At 41.5% G+C, this 23,598-nt stretch overlaps 1 protein-coding gene across 2 annotated transcripts in view; it reads left to right on the forward strand.

Moving 5' to 3' along the window:
- The window catches only part of LOC144604242 (receptor activity-modifying protein 3), a 53,411-nt gene extending 30,501 nt beyond the window's left edge, over positions 1-22,910 (forward strand). For both annotated transcript variants that reach the window (XM_078418468.1, XM_078418479.1), the window contains exon 5: positions 13,076-22,910. In XM_078418468.1, the coding sequence (XP_078274594.1) occupies positions 13,076-13,331 (256 nt within the window). In that variant the 3' untranslated portion in view covers positions 13,332-22,910. The remainder of the gene's footprint in view (positions 1-13,075) is intronic.
- The last annotated feature ends 688 nt before the right edge of the window (positions 22,911-23,598 follow it).

Below are 23,598 nucleotides of genomic sequence, written 5' to 3' on the forward strand. Positions count from 1 at the left end.
GTTAGCGTGATTGAACAAAGAATAGCCACTTGCAGCAGGCATCATTGACAAAATGCTTGCAGAGTTTTGCTTCAGATGAAAACAATGCCTTCACCAAAAAATATTCTGCTGCGAATGTGTGACCTGCTAGCAAATGTCCGAAGCGGGGAGAGTTTCTCACGTTTCTATTAGTTTATTGTGCACCAGGATGTTTCCTCCAAAAATAGAACAGCTACTTCCTTCTGCACAAAACTAGGGAAAAGTCAGCACTTTGACCACATGCTTTGGCAGTTCTTTTCTTACTCAAACTGGCTTTCCTAGTTCAGTAAAACTGAGGGGAAAGATAGGTTTTAGACAACCAGGCAGCCTTACGCCTGCAAAGAGAAGGCATTTTGTTTGGGAGGTATCCCTGGCATTGCTGCTATTATTGCACCAGAAGTGGAGAGTAAATCTACTTTCAGTTGTAAGCAGGGCTTCCACTGCTTTTGTCTTGTTTTGTGATGTGATAGACAAGGAATTAAGCAGCCTCCTGCAACTCACGTGGACAACTCATACTTCAATGGTTTCTTCTACTATTTCTATATTTCATTACAGAATGTAAGGAGGCCATTCAGCCTATTGAGTATGCCAGCTCCTAGCATGATCCCATTCCCTCCTCACTAATTTTTGCTGTAACCAGTTCTCCCCTCATTCCGATTAACTGCCCTCCAGATTCTGCCACTTACCGACACACTGGAAGTTAATTAGCCCTTACTTCTGTGGGATGTGGAATGAAACTAGAACACCTGGAGGAAACCCACACACAGTCACAGGAAGAAAGTGCAAGCTGCAAACAAATTTCACCAGAAGTTAGGATTGAACCTGGGTAACAGATTAAATGTGTAGGAATGGGATGACCATTTTGCACAATTGAGAAATGACACAGGTATGATATTCTTTTACAATGAAAATACATTTTTGACCTGAATTTAACTCAAAAGGAACGAGGTTAGACATTCCACTGCACCACACCATGTTTATGTATGCCAAAAGTTGAATTGTAAAGCCAACTGCTAAAAACAACTGGCGCTTACAGTATATTGCCACACAAATGCGTGGAATTTCCCCAATAGGCAGAGTTGCATACAATGCAAATGTGGCTGTCTCAGCAGCTAAATCCAGTCACATGCATGTAGTCTGTGCTTAGTTTGGCTACTCACACAGGATAACAAATGTGAAAATTGCCTCCATTACAATGTGGGGAAGTAGCTCACGTAGATCGAAGGCCATGAAGACTGGCACTTGAGATGAATTGTGGGCAAATCCTTTTTAAGTTCTGAATGTGGTCGTTACGAGAGATCACTCTTGCGCCCACCATTATCATTCACTGATATGGTGATGATCCCAAAACCCACCCTACCCCAACCCAGACTTTGCCCTCAGCTGTCTCACTGCCCAGGCTTCATTCTTAAAATACAATTTTATCCTTACATGTAGAAACAAAGAACTGCCGATGCTGGTTTATACCAAAGATAGACACAAAATGTTGGAGTAACCCAGCGGGCCAAGCAGCATCTCTGGAGAAAAAAAGATCTTCAGAAGGGTCCCGACCCGAAACGTCACCCATCCTTTTTCTCCAAAAATCTGCCTGACCTGCTGAGTTACTCCAGCAATTTGTATCAATCTCATTTTTCTCTTGGAAAGAACTGCAGATGCTGGTTTAAATCGAAAGTAGACACAAAATGCCGGAGTAACTCAGCGGGACAGGCAGCATCTCTGGAGAGAAGGAATGTTTCCTCCAGAGATGCTGCCTGTCCCACTGAGTTACTCCAGCATTTGGTGTCTACCTCGTTTTTCTCTACTTCCCATCACTTTGTCTCTCCCCCTGCACACTTCATCTCAGTCTCCTGCAACTCCTCCCTTCCACCTACCATCACGATGCATTGCAATGCAGAGACAAGGGATTTGTGCATGTTGGGTTGGGTTTCCCTGCAATGGCACAGACATAAAATGTGTTGGCCCTACTGTGGATTGCATTTTTTCCAGAGGGAAGTTTTTCCATGCCTATTTATATAACATCGGATCGTAAGGAGTGCTTGCTGCAATCAAGACCTTTGCCTGGAAATTTCTCTGCTCATAAAGTGCACTGAGAAGTGCCCCAACATCTATACTGTACAACACATGGGTGTGTGGCATATTACAGGATATTGCATGTAGTAGATTTGATTTGCACTCAAACACGTACAGCAGCTTTGGTGATGGAAGTAGCAGAGCAGCTGTGGAAAAGTGGGAGGTTGCGAGTCAAAGTTTGCAGGTGGTGTGGTTGAGAGAGAGGGGTGATGGGGGATGTAGTAAGTGTTGGACTCTGATTCATGAAGCATCATGAATTAGAGGGTTAGGAATGGACATCAAGAGGGAGGCTTCAATTTGGCTGAGATGCATCGGGGAGTTGAGGTCACACAAGCCTGTTGTGGCGCCTCTTGCATGCAGGATCAGTAGATTATTTCTGTGCAATTTGCTAATCGGGGATGTGCTTAGGTACGACAATACTGGACTGTATGGTGAGAAAGGAATTTCACTGTGCATTTGCACCGCACATGTGACAACAAAAGTACCATTGAACCATTGGTGGATTAATGGCTGTTTGCAAAAGTGCCAGGTGAAATTGTGTGGAGCTGAGATGGTTTGTAGGTTAATTGGTAAATTGGTAAAATGGTAAATTGTCACTAGTGTTCAGGATAGTGCTAGTGTATGGGGCCCACTGGTCAGCACAGACTTAGTGGGCTGAAGGGCCTGTTTCCACACTGTATCTCTAAACTAAACTACTGAAGCCAATTATCCTACAAACCTGCACATCTTTGGAATAAGGGAGGAAACCGGAGCACCCTGAGAGAACCCACATGATCACAGGGAGAACGTACAACTGCGCACAGACAGCACATGTAGTCAGGATTGAACCCGGGTCTCTGACACTGAGGCAGCAGTTCTATTGCTGCGCCATTATGCTGCCCGTCTGAAGGGTGACTTATGCCAGTAACATCATGAATTTTTAATGCCTTTGTGCATAAATGATTCATGCACAAGGATGACCTAGAACATATGTAGCTCTTAGCAGCCATTAGAGCAAGTACTTAATTCTATTTTTTTGATTAAATTCCTTTGCAATGTACACAATAACCTTGTGCCCTGTGACTGAATTTTGAGACCATCTTTTAAATGGCGACCATCCTTTATTTCCTGTTCCGAGAATGGCTGTCTGGAATGATTGGGAATGGCTGGAACTGGCAGAGGATGGCATCTTGATATAGTTCATTGAAACATTATCTTAGTTTGTGTTGTCAGTCCCCTGCGGCAGGTCTCGAACCATTACATTTTGCCTGAGAGATGAGATTATTGTTCATGGAACTGCACTGATGAAGATAAAGATGGTTGGGAGTTTCTTCTCCCAACAGGATAGGAGGTTGAAATCTGCCCACCCCTGGCACATTGAAGCAGAAAGTATAAATAAAAGCATGACTTTGGCATGTCCAGCTGTCTCCCAAGCTTTGAAATTAACGTGGGCTTGGGCTGGAGTTTCCTGATAGACAAAAAAATGCCGGAGCGGGTCGGGCAGCATCTCTGGAGAAAAGGAATAGGTGACGTTTTGGGTTGGAACCCCTCTTCAGGTTGAAAGATAGAGAAGGCCAGATCAAAACTAGGCCATGCAACAGAGAAATGTGCGGTATTGCATTTTGGGAAGACTAACATGGGCTGGACCTATACAGTGAATGGTAGGGCTCTGGGGAGTGTTGTAGAGCAGAGGGATCTAGGAGTGCAAGTGCATGGTTTATTGAAGGTGGAGTCACAGGCAGATAGGGTGGTCAAAAAGGCGTTTGGCACATTGGCCATCAGTCGGAGCATTGAGTATAGAAGTTTGGAGGTTATGTTGCAGTTGTATAAGACATTTGTGAGGCCGCATTTAGAGTATTGTGTTGAGTTCTGGGCACCATGTTTTTGGAAAGATGCTGTCAAGTTGTAAAGGGTACAGAGACGATTTACAAGGATGTTGCCAGAACTAGAGGGTCTGAGCTATAGGAAGAGGTTGAGCAGGCTGGGACTCTACTCCTTAGAGTGCAGGAGGATGAGGGGTGATCTTATTTAGGTGTATAAAATCATGAGAGGAATAGATCAGGTGGATGCACAGTCTCTTACCCAGAGTAGGTGAATCGAGGACCAGAGGACATAGGTTTAAGGTGAAAGGGAAAAAATGTAATAGGAATCTGAGGGGTAACCTTTTCACACAAAGGGTGGTGGATGTATAGAACAATCTGCCAGAGGAGGTCGTTGAGGCAGGGACTATCCCAACATTTAAGAAACAGTTAGACAGGTACATGGATAGGACAGGTTTGGAGGGATATGGGCCAAGCGCAGGCAGGTGGGACTAGTGTAGCTGGGATATGTTGGCCAATGTGGGCAAGTTGGGCCAAATGACCTATTTCCACACTGTATCACTAGATGACTCTATGACTATAACAGATGACCTCAGGAGGGGTGAAGTCCATGATGGCCAACTGTTGCCTAGAAGGTGTGCTAACAACAGGGATACATAGTTGCGAACAGTGGAAGTAGTAGGATGACTAGGGTGGGGGAGTGGGGAAAAGAGGAGGAGGAGGGGGGAAGGAATGCAGGAGTTACTTGAAATGAGGGAAATCAACATTCACACTGCTGGGTTGTAAGCTGCCCAATTGAAATATGAGGTGCTGTTCCTCCAATTTGCGTGTGGCTAACTCTGACAGTGGGGGAGACCCAGGATAGAAAGGTTGGTTTATATATGAATGCGCGAAGCATAAGAAGTAAAGTGGATGAGCTTGAGGCTCAGTTAGAGATTGGTAGATGTGACATTGTGGGGATTACAGAGACATGGCTGCAGGAGGATCGGGACTGGGAACTGAATATTCAGGGTTATACGTCTTTTAGAAAGGACAGGCTGGTGGGCAGAGGAGGTGGGGTAGCTCTGTTGGTGAGGGATGAAATTCAGTCCATTGCGAGGGGTGACATAGGGATTGACGATGTAGAGTCGCTGTGGATAGAATTGAGGAATTGTAAAGGTAAGAAGACATTAATGGGAGTTAATTACAGTCCCCCAAACAGTAGCCGGGATATAGGGTGTAAGTTGCAGCAGGAGTTAAAATTGGCATGTAACAAAGGTAATGCTACTGTGGTTATGGGAGATTTCAATATGGAGGTAGACTGGGAAAATCAGGTTGATTCTGGACCCCAAAAAAGGGAGTTTGTAGAGTGCCTCCGGGATGGATTATTGGAGCAGCTTGTACTGGAGCCTACCAGAGAGAAGGCAATTCTGGATTTAGTTATGAACCAGATTTGATAAGGGAACTCAAGGTAAAGGAACTGCTAGGCGGTAGTGACCATAATATGATAAGTTTTATTCTGCAATTTGAGAGGGAGAAGATTAAATCAGAAGTGTCAGTGTTGCAGTTGAACAAAGGGGACTATGAAGGCATGAGAGAGGGGCTGGCCAAGGTCGACTGGAAAAGGATCCTAGCAGGAATGACGGTGGAACAGCAATGGCAGGAATTTCTAGGCATAATCCAGAAGATGCAGGATAATTTCATTCCAAAGAGGAAGAAAGATTCTAAGGGGAGCAAGAGGCAACTGTGGTTGACATGGGAAGTTAGAGATGGAATAAAACTAAAAGAAAAGAAGTATAACATAGCAAAGAGTAGCGGGAAGCCAGAGGATTGGACAACTTTCAAAGGACAACAAAAGGTAACAAAAAGGGCAATACGGGGTGGAAATATGAAGTACGAGGGTAAGCTGGCCAAGAATATAAAGAAGGATAGTAAAAGCTTCTTTGGTATGATAAGAGAAAAAGATTAGTAAAGACAAATGTGGGTCCATTGAAGGCAGAAACAGATGAAATTATCATGGGGAACATGGAAATAGCAGAAGAGTTGAACAGGTACTTTGGTTCTGTCTTCACTCAGAAAGACACAAATAATCTCCCAGATGTACTAGAGGATGGAGGATCTAGGGAGACAGAAGAACTGAAAGAAATTTGCATTAAGCGAGAAATAGTATTGGGTAGACTGATGGGACTGAAGGCTGATAAATCCCCAGGGCCTGATGGTCTGCATCCCAGGGTACTCAAGGAGGTGGTTCTAGAAATCGTGGACGCATTGGTGATCATTTTCCAATGTTCTATAGATTCAGGATCAGTTCCTGTGGATTGGAGGGTAGCTAATGTTATCCCACTTTTCAAGAAAGGAGGGAGCGAGAAAACGGAATTATAGACCAGTTAGTCTGACATCGGTAGTGGGGAAGATGCTGGAGTCAATTATTAAATAATTAATAATGGCACATTTGGATAGCAGAAAATGGATTGGTCCAAGTCAGCATAGATTTATGAAGGGGAAATCCTGCTTGACTAATCTTCTGGATTTTTTTGAGGATGTGACAAATAAAATGAATGAAGGAGAGCCAGTGGATGTAGTGTATCTGGACTTTCAGAAAGCCTTTGATAAGGTCCCACACAGGAGATTAGTGGGCAAAATTAGAGCACATGGTATTGGGGGTAGGGGATTGACATGGATAGAGAATTGGTTGGCAGACAGGAAGCAAAGAGAAGGAATAAACGGGTCCTTTTCAGAATGGCAGGCAGTGACGAGTGGAGTGCCGCAAGGCTCGGTGCTGGGGCCGCAACTATTTACAATATATATTAATGATTTGGATGATGGAATTAAAAGTAACACTAGCAAGTTTACAGATGACACAAAGCTGGGTGGCAGTGTGAACTGCGAAGAGGATGCTAGGAGGTTGCAGGGTGACTTAGACAGGTTGCATGAGTAGGCAGTTGCATGGCAGATGTTAATAAATGTGAGGTTATCTACTTTGGCGGCAAAAACAAGGAGGTAGATTATTATCTCAATGGTGTCACATTAGGTAAAAGGGAAGGTCAACGAGACCTGGGTGTCCTTGTACACCAGTCACTGAAAGTTGGCGTGCAGGTACAGCAGGCAGTGAAGTAAGCTAATGGTATGTTGGCCTTTATAATAAGAGGATTTGAGTATAGGAGTAAAGAGGTCCTTCTGCAGTTGTATAGAGAGTCTGGAGTATTGTGTGCAGTTTTGGGCTCTTAATTTGAGGAAGGACATCCTTGCTATTGAGGCAGTGCAATGTAGGTTCACGAGGTTAATCCCCAGGATGGCGGGACTATCATATAAGGAAAGATTGGAAAGACTGGACTTGTATTCACTGGAATTTGGAAAGATGAGAGGGGATCTTATAGAAACGTATAAAATTATAAAAGGACTGAACAAGCTAGATGCAGGAAAAATGTTCCCAATGTTGGGGGAGTCCATAACCAGGGGCCACAGTCTAAGAATAAAGGGGAGGCCATTTAAAACTGAGGTGAGAAAAACCTTTTTCATCCAGAGAGTTGTGAATTTGTGGAATTCTCTGCCACAGAAGGCCGTGGAAGCTAATACACTGGATGAATTTAAAAGAGAGTTAGATAGAGCTCTGGGGGCTAGCAGAATCAAGGGATATGGGGAGAAGGCAGGCACAGGTTACTGATTGTGGATGATCAGCCAAGATCAGAATGAATGGCGGTGCTGGGTCGAAGGGCCAAATGGCCTCCTCCTGCACCTAATTTCTATGTTTTCTTATGTTTTCTGGGTATCAAATTGAGATCTCTTTGGCATTAATAAGGAACTGCAGATGCTGGAATCTTGACCAAAGCACAATGTGCAGGAGAAACTCAGTGGGTCAGGCAGCATCTGTGGAGGGAATGGACAGACAATGTTTTTGGTTGGAATCCTTCTTCAGACTGATTGACAGGTTCACTTTGGCAGATTATTGATTGAAGCCCAGTGAAGAGACAGCCTGTAACATAGGTGGACATAGGTTGGATTTGTGGACCCACTGTACTTGAACCATTACTTGCGAATAACACTCTGTACTGCCTCAGCATTACATTTTCTCTTTCACAACACCCATCCTCTGGCTATTTAGAGTGATGTGCCAATATGGTGCCATAACATTTTGTACTAACAAATGAACATCTTGTGGTTGAGATAAATGTGTGCAATAAACATGGCAAATGAACATAATCTTTGGAGCAGGCAATGCGGCACTTCATACCAACTCTATCATTTAACAAGATCATGGCTGTTTTAATTGTAACCTAGGTTCTGCATTCCTCCCCCCCCCCCATGTCTACTTGCACTCCACCCGTTTTACAAGCATCTATCTACTTTTGCTTTTGAACTCTTCCAAAATTCTGCTTCCACTTCCCATTAATGCAGAGTATTCCAAAATCTCATGGCACTCTCAGAAATAAAATGTCTCCTTTTTTTTTGATGAGTGACCTCTTATTTTTAAACAGTAATACAGTTCTCATACTTAGGTCTAGATTCTCCCACAAGTAGAAATGTTCTCTTGACATCCACCCCGAGGATCCTACATGTTTCAGTCTACCCTTCCCACTCTTTTAAACTCCAGCATATACAAGCCAGCTTGTTCAACTTTCATCATGACAACCCAGTCATTTCAAATAGAAACAAGGAACTACAGTGCCTAACTCAGCGGGTCAGGCAGAGATGCCTGGGACTAACTCCAGTTACTCCAGTCATTTCAATATTAGCCCAGTAAGCAATTTGCTAAATTGTTTTGATGCAGGTCTATTATTGTCATGCGTACCAAGGTATAGTCATAGAGTCATAGAGCGATACAGTGTGGAAACAGGCCCTTAGGCCCAACTTGCCAACATTGGCCAAAAATGTCCTAGCTACACTAGTCCCACCTGCCCACGTTTGGTCCATGTCCCTCCAAACCTGTCCTATCCATGTACCTGTCTAACTGTTTCTTAAATGTTGGGATAGTCTCTGCCTCAACTACCTCCTCTGGCAGCTTGTTACATACACCCACCACCCTTTGTGTGATAAAGTTATCCCTCAGATTCCTCTTAAATCTTTTTCCCTTCACATTTAACCTACGTCCTCTGGTCCTCGATTCCCCTACTCTGGGCAAGAGACAGTGCATCTACCCGATCTATTCCTCTCATGATTTTATACACCTCAATAAGATCACTCTTCATCTTCCTGCGCTTCAAGGAATAGCCCCAGCCTACTCAACCTCTCCCTACCGCTCAGACCCTCTAGCCTGGCAACATCCTTATAAATCTTCCCTGTACCCTTTCCAGCTTGAAAAGCTTTGTTGAAAAGCTTTTTTTTGCATACCATCCATCAAGTCAAATAATGCTATGCATACTATGCAAAGAGTGAAAGGAAAGATACAGAGTGCAAAATATAGGTTTCAGCATTATAGTGCAACAGTTCCAGAGATAAAGTCCAATATCCGCAATGAGGTAGGGGAGAATCGGACAGTACCCCAGCTTAGAAGCAAACTGTTCAGAAGCCTGAGTGGTTGAAGCTGTTCCTGAGTCTGGTGGTGTGCGCTGTAAGCTTCTTCAGCATATTAACAAGCTTCCTCAAATAAGGAGATCAACACTGTATACATCACTGCAGATGTGGTCTCACCAATGCTCTCTGTAATTGAAGCATAACCATGCTACTTTTGTATTCAATTTCCTTAGCAATAAATGATAATACTCTGTTAGCTTTCTGAATAATTTACCGAACCTGCTTGCTTATTTTTTGAGAAACATGCCCTTGAAGAACACTGCAAACCAATGCTTTTTTTCTTAATTTTCTGACAAAGTAGACAACTTTAAATATTCACTCACTATAATCCACTTGTCAGATTTTTGCCAATTTAACCTATCCTTTTATAGCAGTGAGAAATGATTATAATGCAGCCCTTTGGTCCCAGTCGGCACAGGAGTGAGATTTTAAAGCACTGCTGCAGCTGTTGCAACATCTTTTGCTTTCATGTTTATTATTAAATTTGTACATAGAAATATGGAAAATAGGCTTCGAGCCAGCACCACCATTCATTGTGATCATGGCTGATCGTCCCCAATCAATACCCCGTGCCTGCCTTCTTGCCATATCCCTTGATTCCACTAGCCCCTATAGCTCTATCTAACTCTCTCTTAAATCCACCCAGTGATTTGGCCTCCACTGCCCTCTGTGGCAGAGAATTCCACAAATTCACAACTCTCTGGGTGAAAAAGTTTTTTCTCACCTCAGTTTTAAATGGCCTCCCCTTTATTCTAAGACTGTGGCCCCTGGTTCTGGACTCGCCCAACATTGGGAACATTTTTCCTGCATCTAGCTTGTCCAGTCCTTTTATAATTTTATATGTTTCTATAAGATCCCCTCTCATCCTTCTAAACTCCAGTGAATACAAGCCTAGTCTTTTCAATCTTTCCTCATATGTCAGTCCCGCCATCCCAGGGATCAATCTCGTGAACCTACGCTGCACTGCCTCAATTACAAGGATGTCCTTCCACAAATTAGGAGACCAAAACTGTACACAATACTCCAGATGTGGTCTTACCAGGGCCCTTTACAACTGCAGAAGAACCTCTTTACTCCTATACTGAAATCCTCTTGTTATGAAGGCCAACATTCCATTAGCTTTCTTCACTGCCTGCTGTACCTGCACGCCAACTTTCAGTGACTGGTGTACAAGGACACCCAGGTGTTGCTGCACCTTCCCTTTACCTAACCTAACACCATTGAGATAATAATGAGATGGGAAAATTAGCTGGCAGATCACATGTCAAGGTAAATGATCAGGCATTTTTATTTTTATGAAATAAAACAAAAATATATAGCTCTGATAATGTATTAAATCTTTTTATATTGTAATCTTGCAGAATGTAATCTTAAGATCCCACATTCTTCCCTCTTTTAAAATTGTGAGGAGCAGAACACTTTAAATTGTGAACATTCTAACATACTGAAATCAATAGACAATAGACAATAGGTGCAGGAGTAGGCCATTCAGCCCTTCGAGCCAGCACCGCCATTCAATGCGATCATGGCTGATCACTCTCAATCAGTACCCCGTTCCTGCCTTCTCCCCATACCCCCTCACTCCGCTATCCTTAAGAGCTCTATCCAGCTCTCTCTTGAAAGCATCCAACGAACTGGCCTCCACTGCCTTCTGAGGCAGAGAATTTCGCACCTTCACCATTCTCTGACTGAAAAAGTTCTTCCTCATCTCCGTTCTAAATGGCCTACCCCTTATTCTTAAACTGTGGCCCCTTGTTCTGGACTCCCCCAACATTGGGAACATGTTTCCTGCCTCTAATGTGTCCAATCCCCTAATTATCTTATATGTTTATATGTCATACGATTAAATAATCTAACTGGAAATACTTTTATGGTTGCATTATGGGAAAGGCAAGTAAGATTTTTCTTTGTGTCATCTCATCATAATAGTGATTACAAAATGTCTGGAAATTCAAAATAAAGACTGTATCTTGGACTGAATAGGTACATAGATAGGAAACGTTTGGAGGGATATGGAGCAAACATGAGCAGGTGGGACTAGTGTAGATGGGACATCTTGGTTGATGTGGGCAAGTTGGGGTGAAGGGGCTGCTTCCATGCTGTATGATTCTATGAAGGGAAGTCATTTACAAACATAAACTACTACTCCACTATGAAGGTTTCATGAACCTATACCGCATCTCCACCTGTGGTGGTGCAAGAAGCAAAACAGATTTGCCCCAGTAGGTGAGTGGTACACCCTGATGGAAGATTCATCTCAGTAGAGTGTATCTCAGAACAGATAACATTATTGTCACATGCCCCTACTATTTGTTTTACAAGTCAACAAAATACAGGTGCTGAGTTAGAAACAGGAAATGCTGGAAACAATCAGCAGGTCAGGCAGAAACTGAAAAAAAAAGTTATATTTCCAGCTATGTTAAATAGCTGAATAATGCTCTTCTGCGGAAGTGCCCTGGCCTGAAACATTAACCCTTTTTCTCTTTCCACTGATGCGAACTGACCCACTAAGTGCTTTCAGCATTTTATCGTTTAATTTTCATGCAGTTTCCTTCTAGCAATGAAGGGCAACTTTCTAATATTAGCTTTCCCAGTTACTTGCTGAACCTGCTTAATGGCTTCTTGTCAATCATGCAGTAGGAAACACAGATCTCTTTGCATCTCAGAGACAGATCTACAATCCCTCACTATTTAGATAATATGCTTCATTTTTGTTTTTCCCACGTAAGGTTCCAATTGCCAGAAGGAAGAGAATGCTGACAAGTGCCAGTAATGTAATGTAGTTACTAGTCTTTCCACTGAAGGTAACATAGCTACACAAGTGGTTCACTACATGTCGCACCATGTGATGAGGCCAGAGTAAGCCTGAACTTGTAAACGTGCTTCCTGGCCTTTGGTCTTCTTGACATGCTTTCCTTGAAGCCTACTCATTCATGCTTCAGGATATTATTTTAAAACATTACCTACATTAGAGTGTACATTTTGGATATAGGCTGAGTATATTTAACTGCTTACAGTTGATATTAATGTCTTATAACAAACCTTTTATAATTTAACATATAAATATATATATTGGGCAGGTTTTGGTAAAATTTTTCCCCTGCTTTGCAAAATGACTCAGTGGATCAGACAACATATAGTATGTGGAGGGAACGGACAGGTGCTATTTTGGGTCGGGACCCATCTTCAGCCCTTAAGAATGATCCCGACCTGAAACATCACCTGTCCATTCCCTCCACAGATGTTGCCTGACCCGCTAAGTTATTTTGTGCTTGCTCAAGATTCCAGCATCTGCAGTTCCTTGTGCCTATTTAATGCCTAATTATTGTAGATGGCAGGTGTTTAGTTTAGTTTAGATTAAAGATACAGCACAGAAGCAGGCCCTTCGGCCCACCAAGTCTGCACTGACCAGCAACACCTGTACACTACCACTATCCTACAAAGCCAATTAACCTACAATCCTGTACGTCTTTTGAGTATGGGAAGGAACCTGGAGAAAACCTACACGGTCATGGGGGAATATACAAATTCAGAAAAGACAACACCCATAGTCAGGATCGAACCCAGGTCTCTGGCGCTGTAAGGCAACAACTTTACAGCTGCGCCACCTGTATCATAAAGTTTAAAAAAATCTAACTTATTCAATATATTACTTTTCAAAATATGTCTGTTAATTATTTCTGTCTTTATTTTTTCAGCTATTACAGTTCATTCTCATTCTGCATGGAGTTTTCAACAGAAAGCGTTTTTTGCTACTGGCCGAATCCACACGTGGAAAGCTATGTAATTAATATTCACAAGTTATTTTTTTCAAACTGTATTTCTGAAATGCCAATATTTCGCGACCCTCCCGACAACATCCTCTTTGCCCTCATTGCAGTGCCTATCTGCCTAACTATTGTGGTGATAGCTGTCGTGGTGTGGTGCAGTAAGAGGAGCGATGTGCTGGTGTAGATTTAAGGAACAACATTGCACTGCAGTACCAAGCAGTTACTTTATCTTAATGTGATTTAAGTCGATTCCACTGACAATGTGTAAATCAATGTTCATCAGCTTCAGTTGGAAGACAAGGGCCATTTTGAAGTTCACAGAACTATAATATCATTGGCCTGCAACAAATATATGTTCAAAATATGAACCCGACTGGAAAATCGACTGCGTCTGATTTACTGAAAGACAAAGGGTTGACTCCCCCAACCACCCCCACCTTGGACTCGTGCTTCAAGCATACTGAACCTTCAAATGAATCAACAATCTAACATATTACATTCCCTAGTCAGCATCATTAATAGCACTTGCAACAGACCCAGATCTCTGTTACAGTAAGCCACGACCAAGTCAGGAGGTATATTTCCTGGAGATAATTGAACGAAGAAGATATTAGCACTTGTTGAAGAAAACTTTCCCAAACCACCTTAGGATAACTTGCTGGGTGTGGAGCAAGCACCAGGAAGGATGTTGAGAGTGCTTCCTGCAGCAGAGAAGAATGAAAGGAAATAGGTCGACTGGTACGGGAACAGACAAGAGCTCTGTGTTTCCTAAACTTTACTATGAGTTAAAACTAAATTTGCTGCTCATCCCCTCCCAGTGCATTTTGTGGCAGAAGAAAAATGATTAATGATTAAATATGATGCCTTTAAGAACTTTGTATAAAAAAGGCATTACGAAGTGGATAATCGTTACCATAAAATGAACAGTTGTCAGAATACAATAGCTTCAGCCCAGGCTGAGATTGCTGTGCTACAAAGAGAAGTGGGTTGCTGAGCAATGTGCTATTTTCTGTCTGAAATGACATATACCAATTTGTATATATTTTAAACTAATGACCTCGTCAAACAATGGTAGGAAATTTGTGCGTTCCACTTAGTGCTAAAACATGTCTTTTTGGCATATCCCTGACACCCAAGCTTCACGCAACTACAAAACATCTGAGTTACCATGTTTCGTGATTGCCTTAACAACTTGCAAGGATTGATCTTGGTTATTAAAGCTAATGGCTGGGTACAGAGATGTGATATTACTGTGGACCCTACAGTGGAATCAACAGGATCTTAATAACTCATCAACAAAATGTTAAACCCAAAGAAGTTTAATGAGCCCGCTTTAAGTTTAATGAGCGCACTGCAATCTCATGTGACTCAGCAATCCAACAGATGATGTTCACTCGTAAGCATCATGAATAACACCTGTAACTAATTCAAATCTCCATTACAGTTACAAGGAACAAGGCAGAAAGGACATCTTTGGAGACTATTGTAAAAATGTCATTAGCACCCACTGTGAAAATGTTTCTTAGTCCACCCACCTGTAACTTTTGTTGTCAAATTCATCATTATGTATTGGGGAAACAAAGAAGTTATCCAGTTTAAATGGCTCTGATTTGGATATACCTGCCACTCAGGTGCTTCTTGGGCACTTGCCTTCTAATGAAGACAGTCAGGTCCTTTGTAAGGAGACAGATTTATCATAACCAAGGGTGCACTGCTGTCATTTGGAGAATAGGATCTGCCACTGAAGCATCTTATACAAAAGCTGGGATGTAGACATTTTTCCGATTGAAGAGAGTTGGCCTGGCTCCGGTCCCACCCCAAAAACATTAATGTTCTTGTTTAGGACAACTGGAGGAACTCCTATCAGATAAAGACTATAAGAAACATCAAGGAATGGTTAGAACAAATATTAAGGATTATCTAATTTTCAATTTCCTGCTACAGTTCACTTACTATCATGATTACAGTGGAATTTCACCAAAGGGCCAAGATGCTTTTTGTTGCTTCAAGAATTCCATGTCCTATAAATGAGAGAATTGGTTGTTGTTTACAAAAGTTCAAATGATCTTTTGAAGAGGTTTTATGTTTATGTTGCAAATTTTAAACCACTTCTAATGGTGAAAAGTAACATTGACACCTATTTGTGAGGATATATTAATTATCTTTAATTTGAATTTTGCATCTGTGCTGACTTGGAGTAGGACACAAGTTTATTAAGAGAAAAGGTCAGAGTCTCTTGTGTTTTGCTCTAAAGATTTAGTTTCGTAACAAGCACCCTTCAAAAAGTATTAGCTACAGAATAGAACAACAAAATATACCGGAGAATAATATATTTTTAATATCGTAATTTTATTTAAATATATATACTTCAGTCCATATTGGATTAGGAATCCTTAAATATTCGGAACAACGTTAGCTTATTTTCTATTTTAAAGAAACTATTTTAAATCCTCACTGACCATGAAGAAAGGACTGGCTGCCTTCTGAGTCTAATTATCCAAGTTGCACAGAACAAGATGAGGGGTGAAATTGGGCAATGTGGAAGATACATCTGGATGCACTGGGATGCATCCTCAGTGATGTGACCTGGGGTCATCGGGTGTTTCGGGTCTCACAACATCAGACACCCTCGCCCAGGCGACCCAGCCAGGGTTGATCAGGCCATTCAACTTCATTACTACTTTTTGATTTAGATAATGGTAAAATATGTCACCTGTATTATTGCTAAGATATATGTTGTTGTAAGATATATTTGGTTACGAAATTTGACAACAGCCACCTATATGATTTTGTTTTAAGTTGCAATAATAAGAAACATTAGAAAGAGGCGTCTGTTTGACTTCCATGATTACAATTATTTCCTCCTTATCCTTCATTTGTTGACCCTTCACCTCATCCCCTTCGTAATTCAAATCACCTGTTTCTGGACTTCTGCTGATGGTACTCCTGAACCAGTTTCTGCTGAAATGATGCTTGGGAAGTTTCCTGTTGTTCTTGAATTAGCCTGCTAAGTTTCTGTTCAATGAAAATTGCTGATTGTTTAGTTTAGCGATACAGCATGGATAAAGGCCTTTTGGCCCACCAAGTCCACCCCGACCATCAATCATCCATTCACACTAGTTAAAACAATGCATGGGTATAGCCGTTATTGGTTGAGGAACAGAATATAAAGGCGGGTAGATTCTATTAGAATAGTACATCACACTAGTTAGACCACAGCTGGAAATTGGAGACATTCCAGTCTCAAGATTCCTGCATTATAGAGGGTGCAGAAGTTCGTCTCATTTTTCAATCAGTTTAAATCAATGTCATCCATTTTTTAACCCCTCTGCTAAGGGAAATAGGGTCCTCCCATTTATTCTATTAGGTCTCTCATAATTGTATGCACCACAATTAAGTGTCCCGTCTGCGATTTATTCTGTTTTCTTTATGGATCTATCAATGTTCCATGCAGGGTCTCTCTTCTACATTACTCAACATCCTCTTCTTTACTATATCTTTCCTTGTTGCACCTCCCCAAATGCATTAATTCCCATTTCTTTAGATTTGCCATTTTTCTCCTCAAAAGCCTCAACTGTCCACATCATTCTGCATTCTTTAGCATTCCTCCTCACTGTCAATCACACACAGTTTTTGAATTATCTGCAACTTCCTTGTCAGGCACTCTACAATTAAGGCTAAATTATTAACATTACAAAAAGCAAGGGACTGAGCACTAAGCTGAATGCAACCCCATTGGTAACAACCTTCAAATAACAATAACACCCATCAATTATTCCTCTCTTGTTGAGCTGATTTTGGTTCTACATTGCCACTTTCTCTTGGATCCCATTGCCTTTTTCTCTTGACCAGCCTGCCATGTAGTAGACCCTGTCAAAAGCCAACCCCATTATCCCTTCTTGTTACCATCTGAAAGTTAGACAGGTGCATTAAAATGGAGTTGGCACTAGTTTGAGTCCTCAGCATGAACAACATCATAATTGTATCTATGAATGTTGGAGCGGTGATGTATTCCTCCATTACTGTGCTCTGACCTATTTTTCATTGCAAACAAGAAAATGTAAATACATCACAGTACTGTAGAAATCCCACTTCAATCATGATAAATAATATTCCGTCAGAGGGAGTACTGACTTGATACTTCCACAGGAAAGATGAGTTTCAATTGGGAGATGGAGGATCATGCAGACTTCAGTCCTTTGTACAGGTTGACAATAAAAAATGGCGTGGAGATAGTCGTGAACAGATGATTCATAACACTGCTGTGGCAACGGCTCAATTTATCAGACGTTTTTAACCGGTGAATATAGCTCTTTATTTCCATGCTTGCCTCTCTCTAGTTTATGTAAATCCAAATACAGGAGGCATGAAAACAAAAATAATCAGTTTTTAGTACAGTTGATCTGTAGTTAACCATGTGAAGTCATATGGAGTCAAACTCATGATTGCCATTTTCAACCAGCCTCCTCTGGGTGAAACATTTGAGTGATATCCACCAACCTTCTGTTATGATATGCATGAGGTCAGAAACCACATCAGAATCCATTATTTGCTGGTACAATCAGTTTTTCCTCCAATATGCCTGTTCCCGTGGCACAATAAATGATTTGAAGTCCAATCTATCATCATCAAGCTCTTATTTTCATGATTTTCTTTTGCCTGAAGGCAATGACTTGTAACGTATATTCAGAACTGTCATCAATCCTCCATTATCTCATCCAACTGGTACTTCTCATTTACTAGTTTAGAGAATGAACATCAGATGGCAACTCAGTCAAGGAAACATCACAGCTTTGGTCACTGTTGGCCTTAATTGATGACGCACATATCACTGACAGAACATAGAACTGTACAGCACAGAAACAAGCCCTTCAGTCCATACTGAACATGATGCCAATTAAACCTATCGCCTCTGCATGCACATGATCCATATCCTTTCATTCCCTACAGTTCCATATACCTATCTATGTGCTTATCGAAAAGACTCTTAAATGCCACTATCATATCTGCCTTCATCATCACTCCTGGCATGACATTCCAGGCACTCACCACTCTCTGTGTACAACACTTACACCTCAGAACTCCTCTGAAATTTGCTCCTGTCACTGTGCATTCCAGTCTTTGATGTGTGTAATAGTGGATAGCAACCAGGACAAAGAACAGTGGCTGGTTTTTCCACTTCTTAGATATGGGAAGTGTGGCTAATGAAGTTAGCCATATCTCTGTGATTGAAATCAGCCAACTTATTGCAGAGCAAGGGTCAAACCTTATATTCTCATGGTCTGCTCAACCTAACGAAGTAATCTATGTTTGGAGTTTGCACGGATAGGTGATGTTTCAGGTTGGGGCCCCTCTTTAGTCTACCCATTGTGTTCATGGTTGATGGGAGAATCAGTGAGGGGGATATTAATGGGCATGGGTTAGAAGGAAACAAATGGAGCAATGGGACTGATGATTGCTGTAAGGTCCATTCTGGACTCACTGCACCTATATTGTGAGGAAATATGAAAATCCAACAAAAGTTCTTACCGGCCTCAATTATTATCAGTGGATGGAATGTTCTGTCAACAACAATATGACGAGCTGCCTGAAAATAAGATCTTGTTGCAGATATTTTCAGTGTTTTATCTCTTAATGCTATCTCTGCTTGCGAAAGGGTACAGGACTACCCGGTACTGTGCTCCACTTGCAGTGTTTGAAAATGTCTGTTCTTTGTAATTATCATAGAAGCAGTTTTATTTTTCAGGCATGTTGCAATTTAATTCACAAAACAAATTGCCAGTAAGTGATTAATTGTATATTAGTGCACATTTTGTTCATGGTCGTAATATGTTAGAATTTTTTTAAAGGAAGTTTGAAAATTATCTCTGTATATAACTTCTCTATGAAAAAAATGGCCAGAAATTGAGCCCAGCATTTGGCAATTAACAAGAAAGTTGGACTACGTAAAAAGAGATGCTGTGCATCTTTAATATTCAAAATTTTAAAATACTGCCCACAAATTTAAGTAGTCCGATGGAATGGTGAAAATCCAACTTTGGTTTGGTTCTGCTTTATATTATTTAAAATGGAATTTTGGAATAAAATGTGAATTGTTGAAAAATGTGTGGAAGATTTTGCATTTTCATTTTAAACCCATTTTAAAGTGTTATAAGAATTCCAAGTGTGATGTTTTTAAGAAGAAATAGTACCCACATTTCACATGGAGATGGGTAGCTCTGCAATATAATGTATTATTTTTTCCCCCAATTGCACAACTTGTATATTGTGAAATGAGATATATTTCCAACTGTTCACATATTTTGTTTCCAACTGTGTTTATATTGAAACATGTACATGCAGTAAAGTAATACGTTGGTCTGAGAAGTCCCTTGTCCATGTCAGCAGCATTATATCAAGAACATCGCCAAAACAAAGACAACTCCTGTGCCAAGGTGGTCAAAGGCTATTAGATTCTGGCCTGGATAGAGTGGTTGTGGAGAGGATCTTTCCACTAATGGGAGAGTCTAGGACCAGAGTTCAAAGCCTCAGAATTAAAGGATATGCCTTTAGGAAGGAGATGAGGGTGGAGGGAGAATTTAGTCGGAGGGTGGTAAATCTTTGAAATTTATTGCCACAGAAGGCTGTGGAGGCAAAATCAATGAATATTTTAAAGGCAGAGATTCTTGATTAGCATGGGTATCAGGGGATATGGAGATAAGGCAGGAGAATGGGGTTAAGAGCAAAAGATAGATCATCCGTGTTTGAATGGCAGAGTAGACTTGATGGGCCGAATGGATTAATTCTGCTCCTATCACATGAATTTATGAGATTCAGATTTTGTCCACCCGTAAAAGCATATGTATCCTCTTGGGAAATGTTAATTCATTTTCTATCTACTGCATTTTCTGCAGAAGGGCTGGATGGAAAATATAGTACCATTCATAAACCCATCCTGCAACCAGTTCTTTGTGCTCTTTACATCTCTGCAAACTGAGGTTTGCAAACTCATCCGGTTCGAGATTTCAGATGCCCGATTGGGGAACTCTCTCTCTCGCCCAACTCTCCAACCCCACTTTAACCACATTGCTCCCTCCCCTCTCCCCCTCACTGATTCCACCTCACTCCATTGCTGCCGCTGACCCTACCATCCCCTGCTGACTCCACCCTATCCCCTACATTCCTCTAATCCCACATCTCAACTCTGCCACAACCCAACTTTCTCCATACTCTCTCCAGCTGATCTATGTGTGATCTATGGAAAAATAATTTCACTGTGCAGTGCACATGTGACAGGATAGCACCGTTGAACCATTGTCTCCAGTACATAGACAGAACTATCAATTTCATCATCTTTGTCTCAACTCCAACTCTGCACTGGAATTTACCTGGAATATCTCTGACTCTTCCCTTCCTTCTTTGGATCTCTCTGACCCCCATCTTGCCACTGTCATCTTTCATAAACTTAGTGAAACCACAGCTACCCGGACTCTACTCGTACTACCCTGCCTGCTGTAAGGATACCATCCTTTTTTTCTGCCACATCTGTTCACAAGATGAAACCTGTCCCAGGGCATCTGAAATGGCATCCATCTTCCTGAAGCATGGCTTCCCTTCCTCCATTTCGCACATGCCTGCTCTCACCTGTCAGAACTGTGATAGAGTTCCCATGGTCCTCACCCTTCACCCAAGCAGCCTCTGTATTCAATATATGATCCTTCATCATTTCCTACAAGTCAAATGTGACTCCACTGCCAGTTACATCTTCCCTTCTTTGCCCGCTTTTTGCTTTCCACAGGATCTTCATCTCTGGTATTTGCCTCCCCAGTCCCCGTCCTTCACAAAGGTTCTGCCTGCCCATCATTCCCCCTCGTCTGGTTTCATCCATCACAAAGTAGCCTCTGTTCCAACCCTATTATTGGTCTAGGAAGGAACTGCAGATGCTGGTCTAAACCGAAGATAGACATAAAATGCTGGAGTAACTCAGTGGGACAGGCAGCCTCTCTGGAGAGAAGGAATGGATTACGTTTCGGGGTCTCGAAGTTACTCCAGCATTTTGTGTCTATCTTCTATTATTGGTCTATATTGGCTGTCTTTTCTCTTACATCTCAGTCTCGATATAGGGATTTGACCGAAAATATCCATTTACACCGTTTGTTTCCACTGCTGCTGCTTGATCCATTGAGTTATTCCAGCATTTTGTTTTCTGCATTCAGTGTAATTTTGTGGAACGTTTATTAATGCACGGAATCCTTTTAAAGAGAGGCTGCAAAACAAAGCAGTGAGAACATACTGAGACACAAGAAACTGCAGATGTTGGAATCTGGAGCAAAAAGTAAACCTTGAGTAACTTAGCAGGTCCAGCAACATCTGTAGAGTCAAAGGGATAGTCCTCCACAGTTAGTGCTTGATCAGCTGAGTTCCAATGGCGGCTTATTTTTTGCTCCTGGGAGAACACTAAGACCAGGCTCCAGTGGTGTCCCACAAAAAATCCCGCTCTCCAGCAAAAAATTAATGAGTGGACACTTACACAAATTACATGTGTAAAATAAATCCAGCCAATTACTGCAGTGCAATCTCTTGGGATGAACGATAGGCAAATTATCCATCTGATTGTGAGTGCTGCTATTATGCTTTCATAGCAGTTCTCATGCCTTAACTAAATGTAAATATTGGCTAATGCATCATAATGAGTAATAATAGCCAGGTTAACATTATTCTGCTGCTGCAAGTATAAACATTGGCCATTAGAGGTTTTTTTAAACATTGCTGTGTTCAGTTTGGAGGAAGGTGTCCACAATTGATGGCAATAATACAATGCTCTGCATGCAGTTTGCACTGATTATCAAGCGCCTTTGATGGCACCTTGTTCAACATCTACTTGACATTGTACACTGCAGATCAGGAATTCATTAACCTTCCTAAAGGCTCAACGATAGTTAAGGAGGTCCTTGGACAAAATTTAGCAAATGACACAATTGGTGATAAACAGGCTAATTGGTTAGCTTTGGTTTTGTTCCTGAAAAATTATTAAGATATGTCAAGTAGCTGTACATTGGCCATTATTTCATTATTCCAGCTATTAACAAACCCTCACAGCTGTACTCTATCAGCAATTTGTCCACATTAGCCAAGGCAACTTCAATGCCTGTGGTCTGAATTAAAACATACCATTATCATAATGGCTTTCTGCTTGTGAAACAGAGGATTGGGGAAGCAAAGGAAGTTCAGCTGACAAAGGCATCCACTGTTATTAGTTGCTGTATTAACAATATATTGGCTTACAAAACGACCTTGCAGTGAAGGTTCAGGAGAATGTTGAAAACAACAGCCAAAAGCATTTTGTCGGTTTGCATCACAGCATGGTTAGGAAACAGATCCATCCAAGACTGCAAGAAACTGCAGAGAGTTGTGGACATAGCCCAGATCATCACAAAATCCAACCTCCCTTCCATTGACTCCATCTCACAAGGCCAGCAGCATAATCAAGGACCAGTCTCACTCTGGTCACTCCTTCTTCTCCCCTCTCCTATCAGCAAAGAGCTACAGAATTTTGAACATGCATACCTCCAGATTCAGGGACAGTTTCTTCCCAGCTGTTATCAGGCAACTGAATAGTCCTCTCATCAGCTAGAGTGCAGACCTGACTTCCCACCTACCACATTGGAGACCTTTGAACTATCTTTAATTGAACTTTATCGGAACCCAATGTTATATCTTGCACTAAATGTTGTACCTTTTACCTGTGCACTGGACGCCTTGATTGTATTTATGTATAGTCTTTTCTTTGACTGGAAAGCATGCAATAAAAACTTTTCACTGTACCTGTGACAGTAAACCTGAGGCTGTACATGTGACAATAAACTAAACTAAACTATGCAGGAAACAGAAAATGTTGCTGCCCAAGGAAACAGCTGCACATTGAAGAATCATATTAGAAATAAAAATAGCGGTAGGTTCATGGCATTCAGCTCCTTGTCCCTGCTCCACCATTCAAACAGGTCACGGCTGCTCTTTTATTTCAAAATTATTTTCCCGCACTAACCTAATAATTAACTAATCCTCAATCCACAGCTCTGTATTTTCTCTTGTGCTCAGTGCTTTATTTAAAAAAAATCAATATGGCACATTTGAAAGTGCAAATGCATCAACTCAACCAGTTTGCCTTTATTTATTAGTTGAGTTACAACCTCAACAAATTACAAAGGATTTGCCAAATGTAAGCATATCACCAGGATGGTGAGATTTTAACCTCAACTATACATTCCCATCCACTACACATTGTAACATTTAACCTCCTTATCAAAAATCTATCTGCTGTACATCTGACCTCAAAGTATTTAAAAGAATGCTTCCACCACTTTTTGTCCCAGTGACTCTGGCCCTCAATATCTGCCTTAAATTGCTCAATATCTGTCTTAAATGGATGAACCTTCCTTTTTATACAGTGATTTCCAGTTGTAGACTCTCTC

Source organism: Rhinoraja longicauda, chromosome 2 (genome assembly GCF_053455715.1).
Source record: "Rhinoraja longicauda isolate Sanriku21f chromosome 2, sRhiLon1.1, whole genome shotgun sequence".
NCBI lineage: Eukaryota > Metazoa > Chordata > Chondrichthyes > Rajiformes > Arhynchobatidae > Rhinoraja > Rhinoraja longicauda.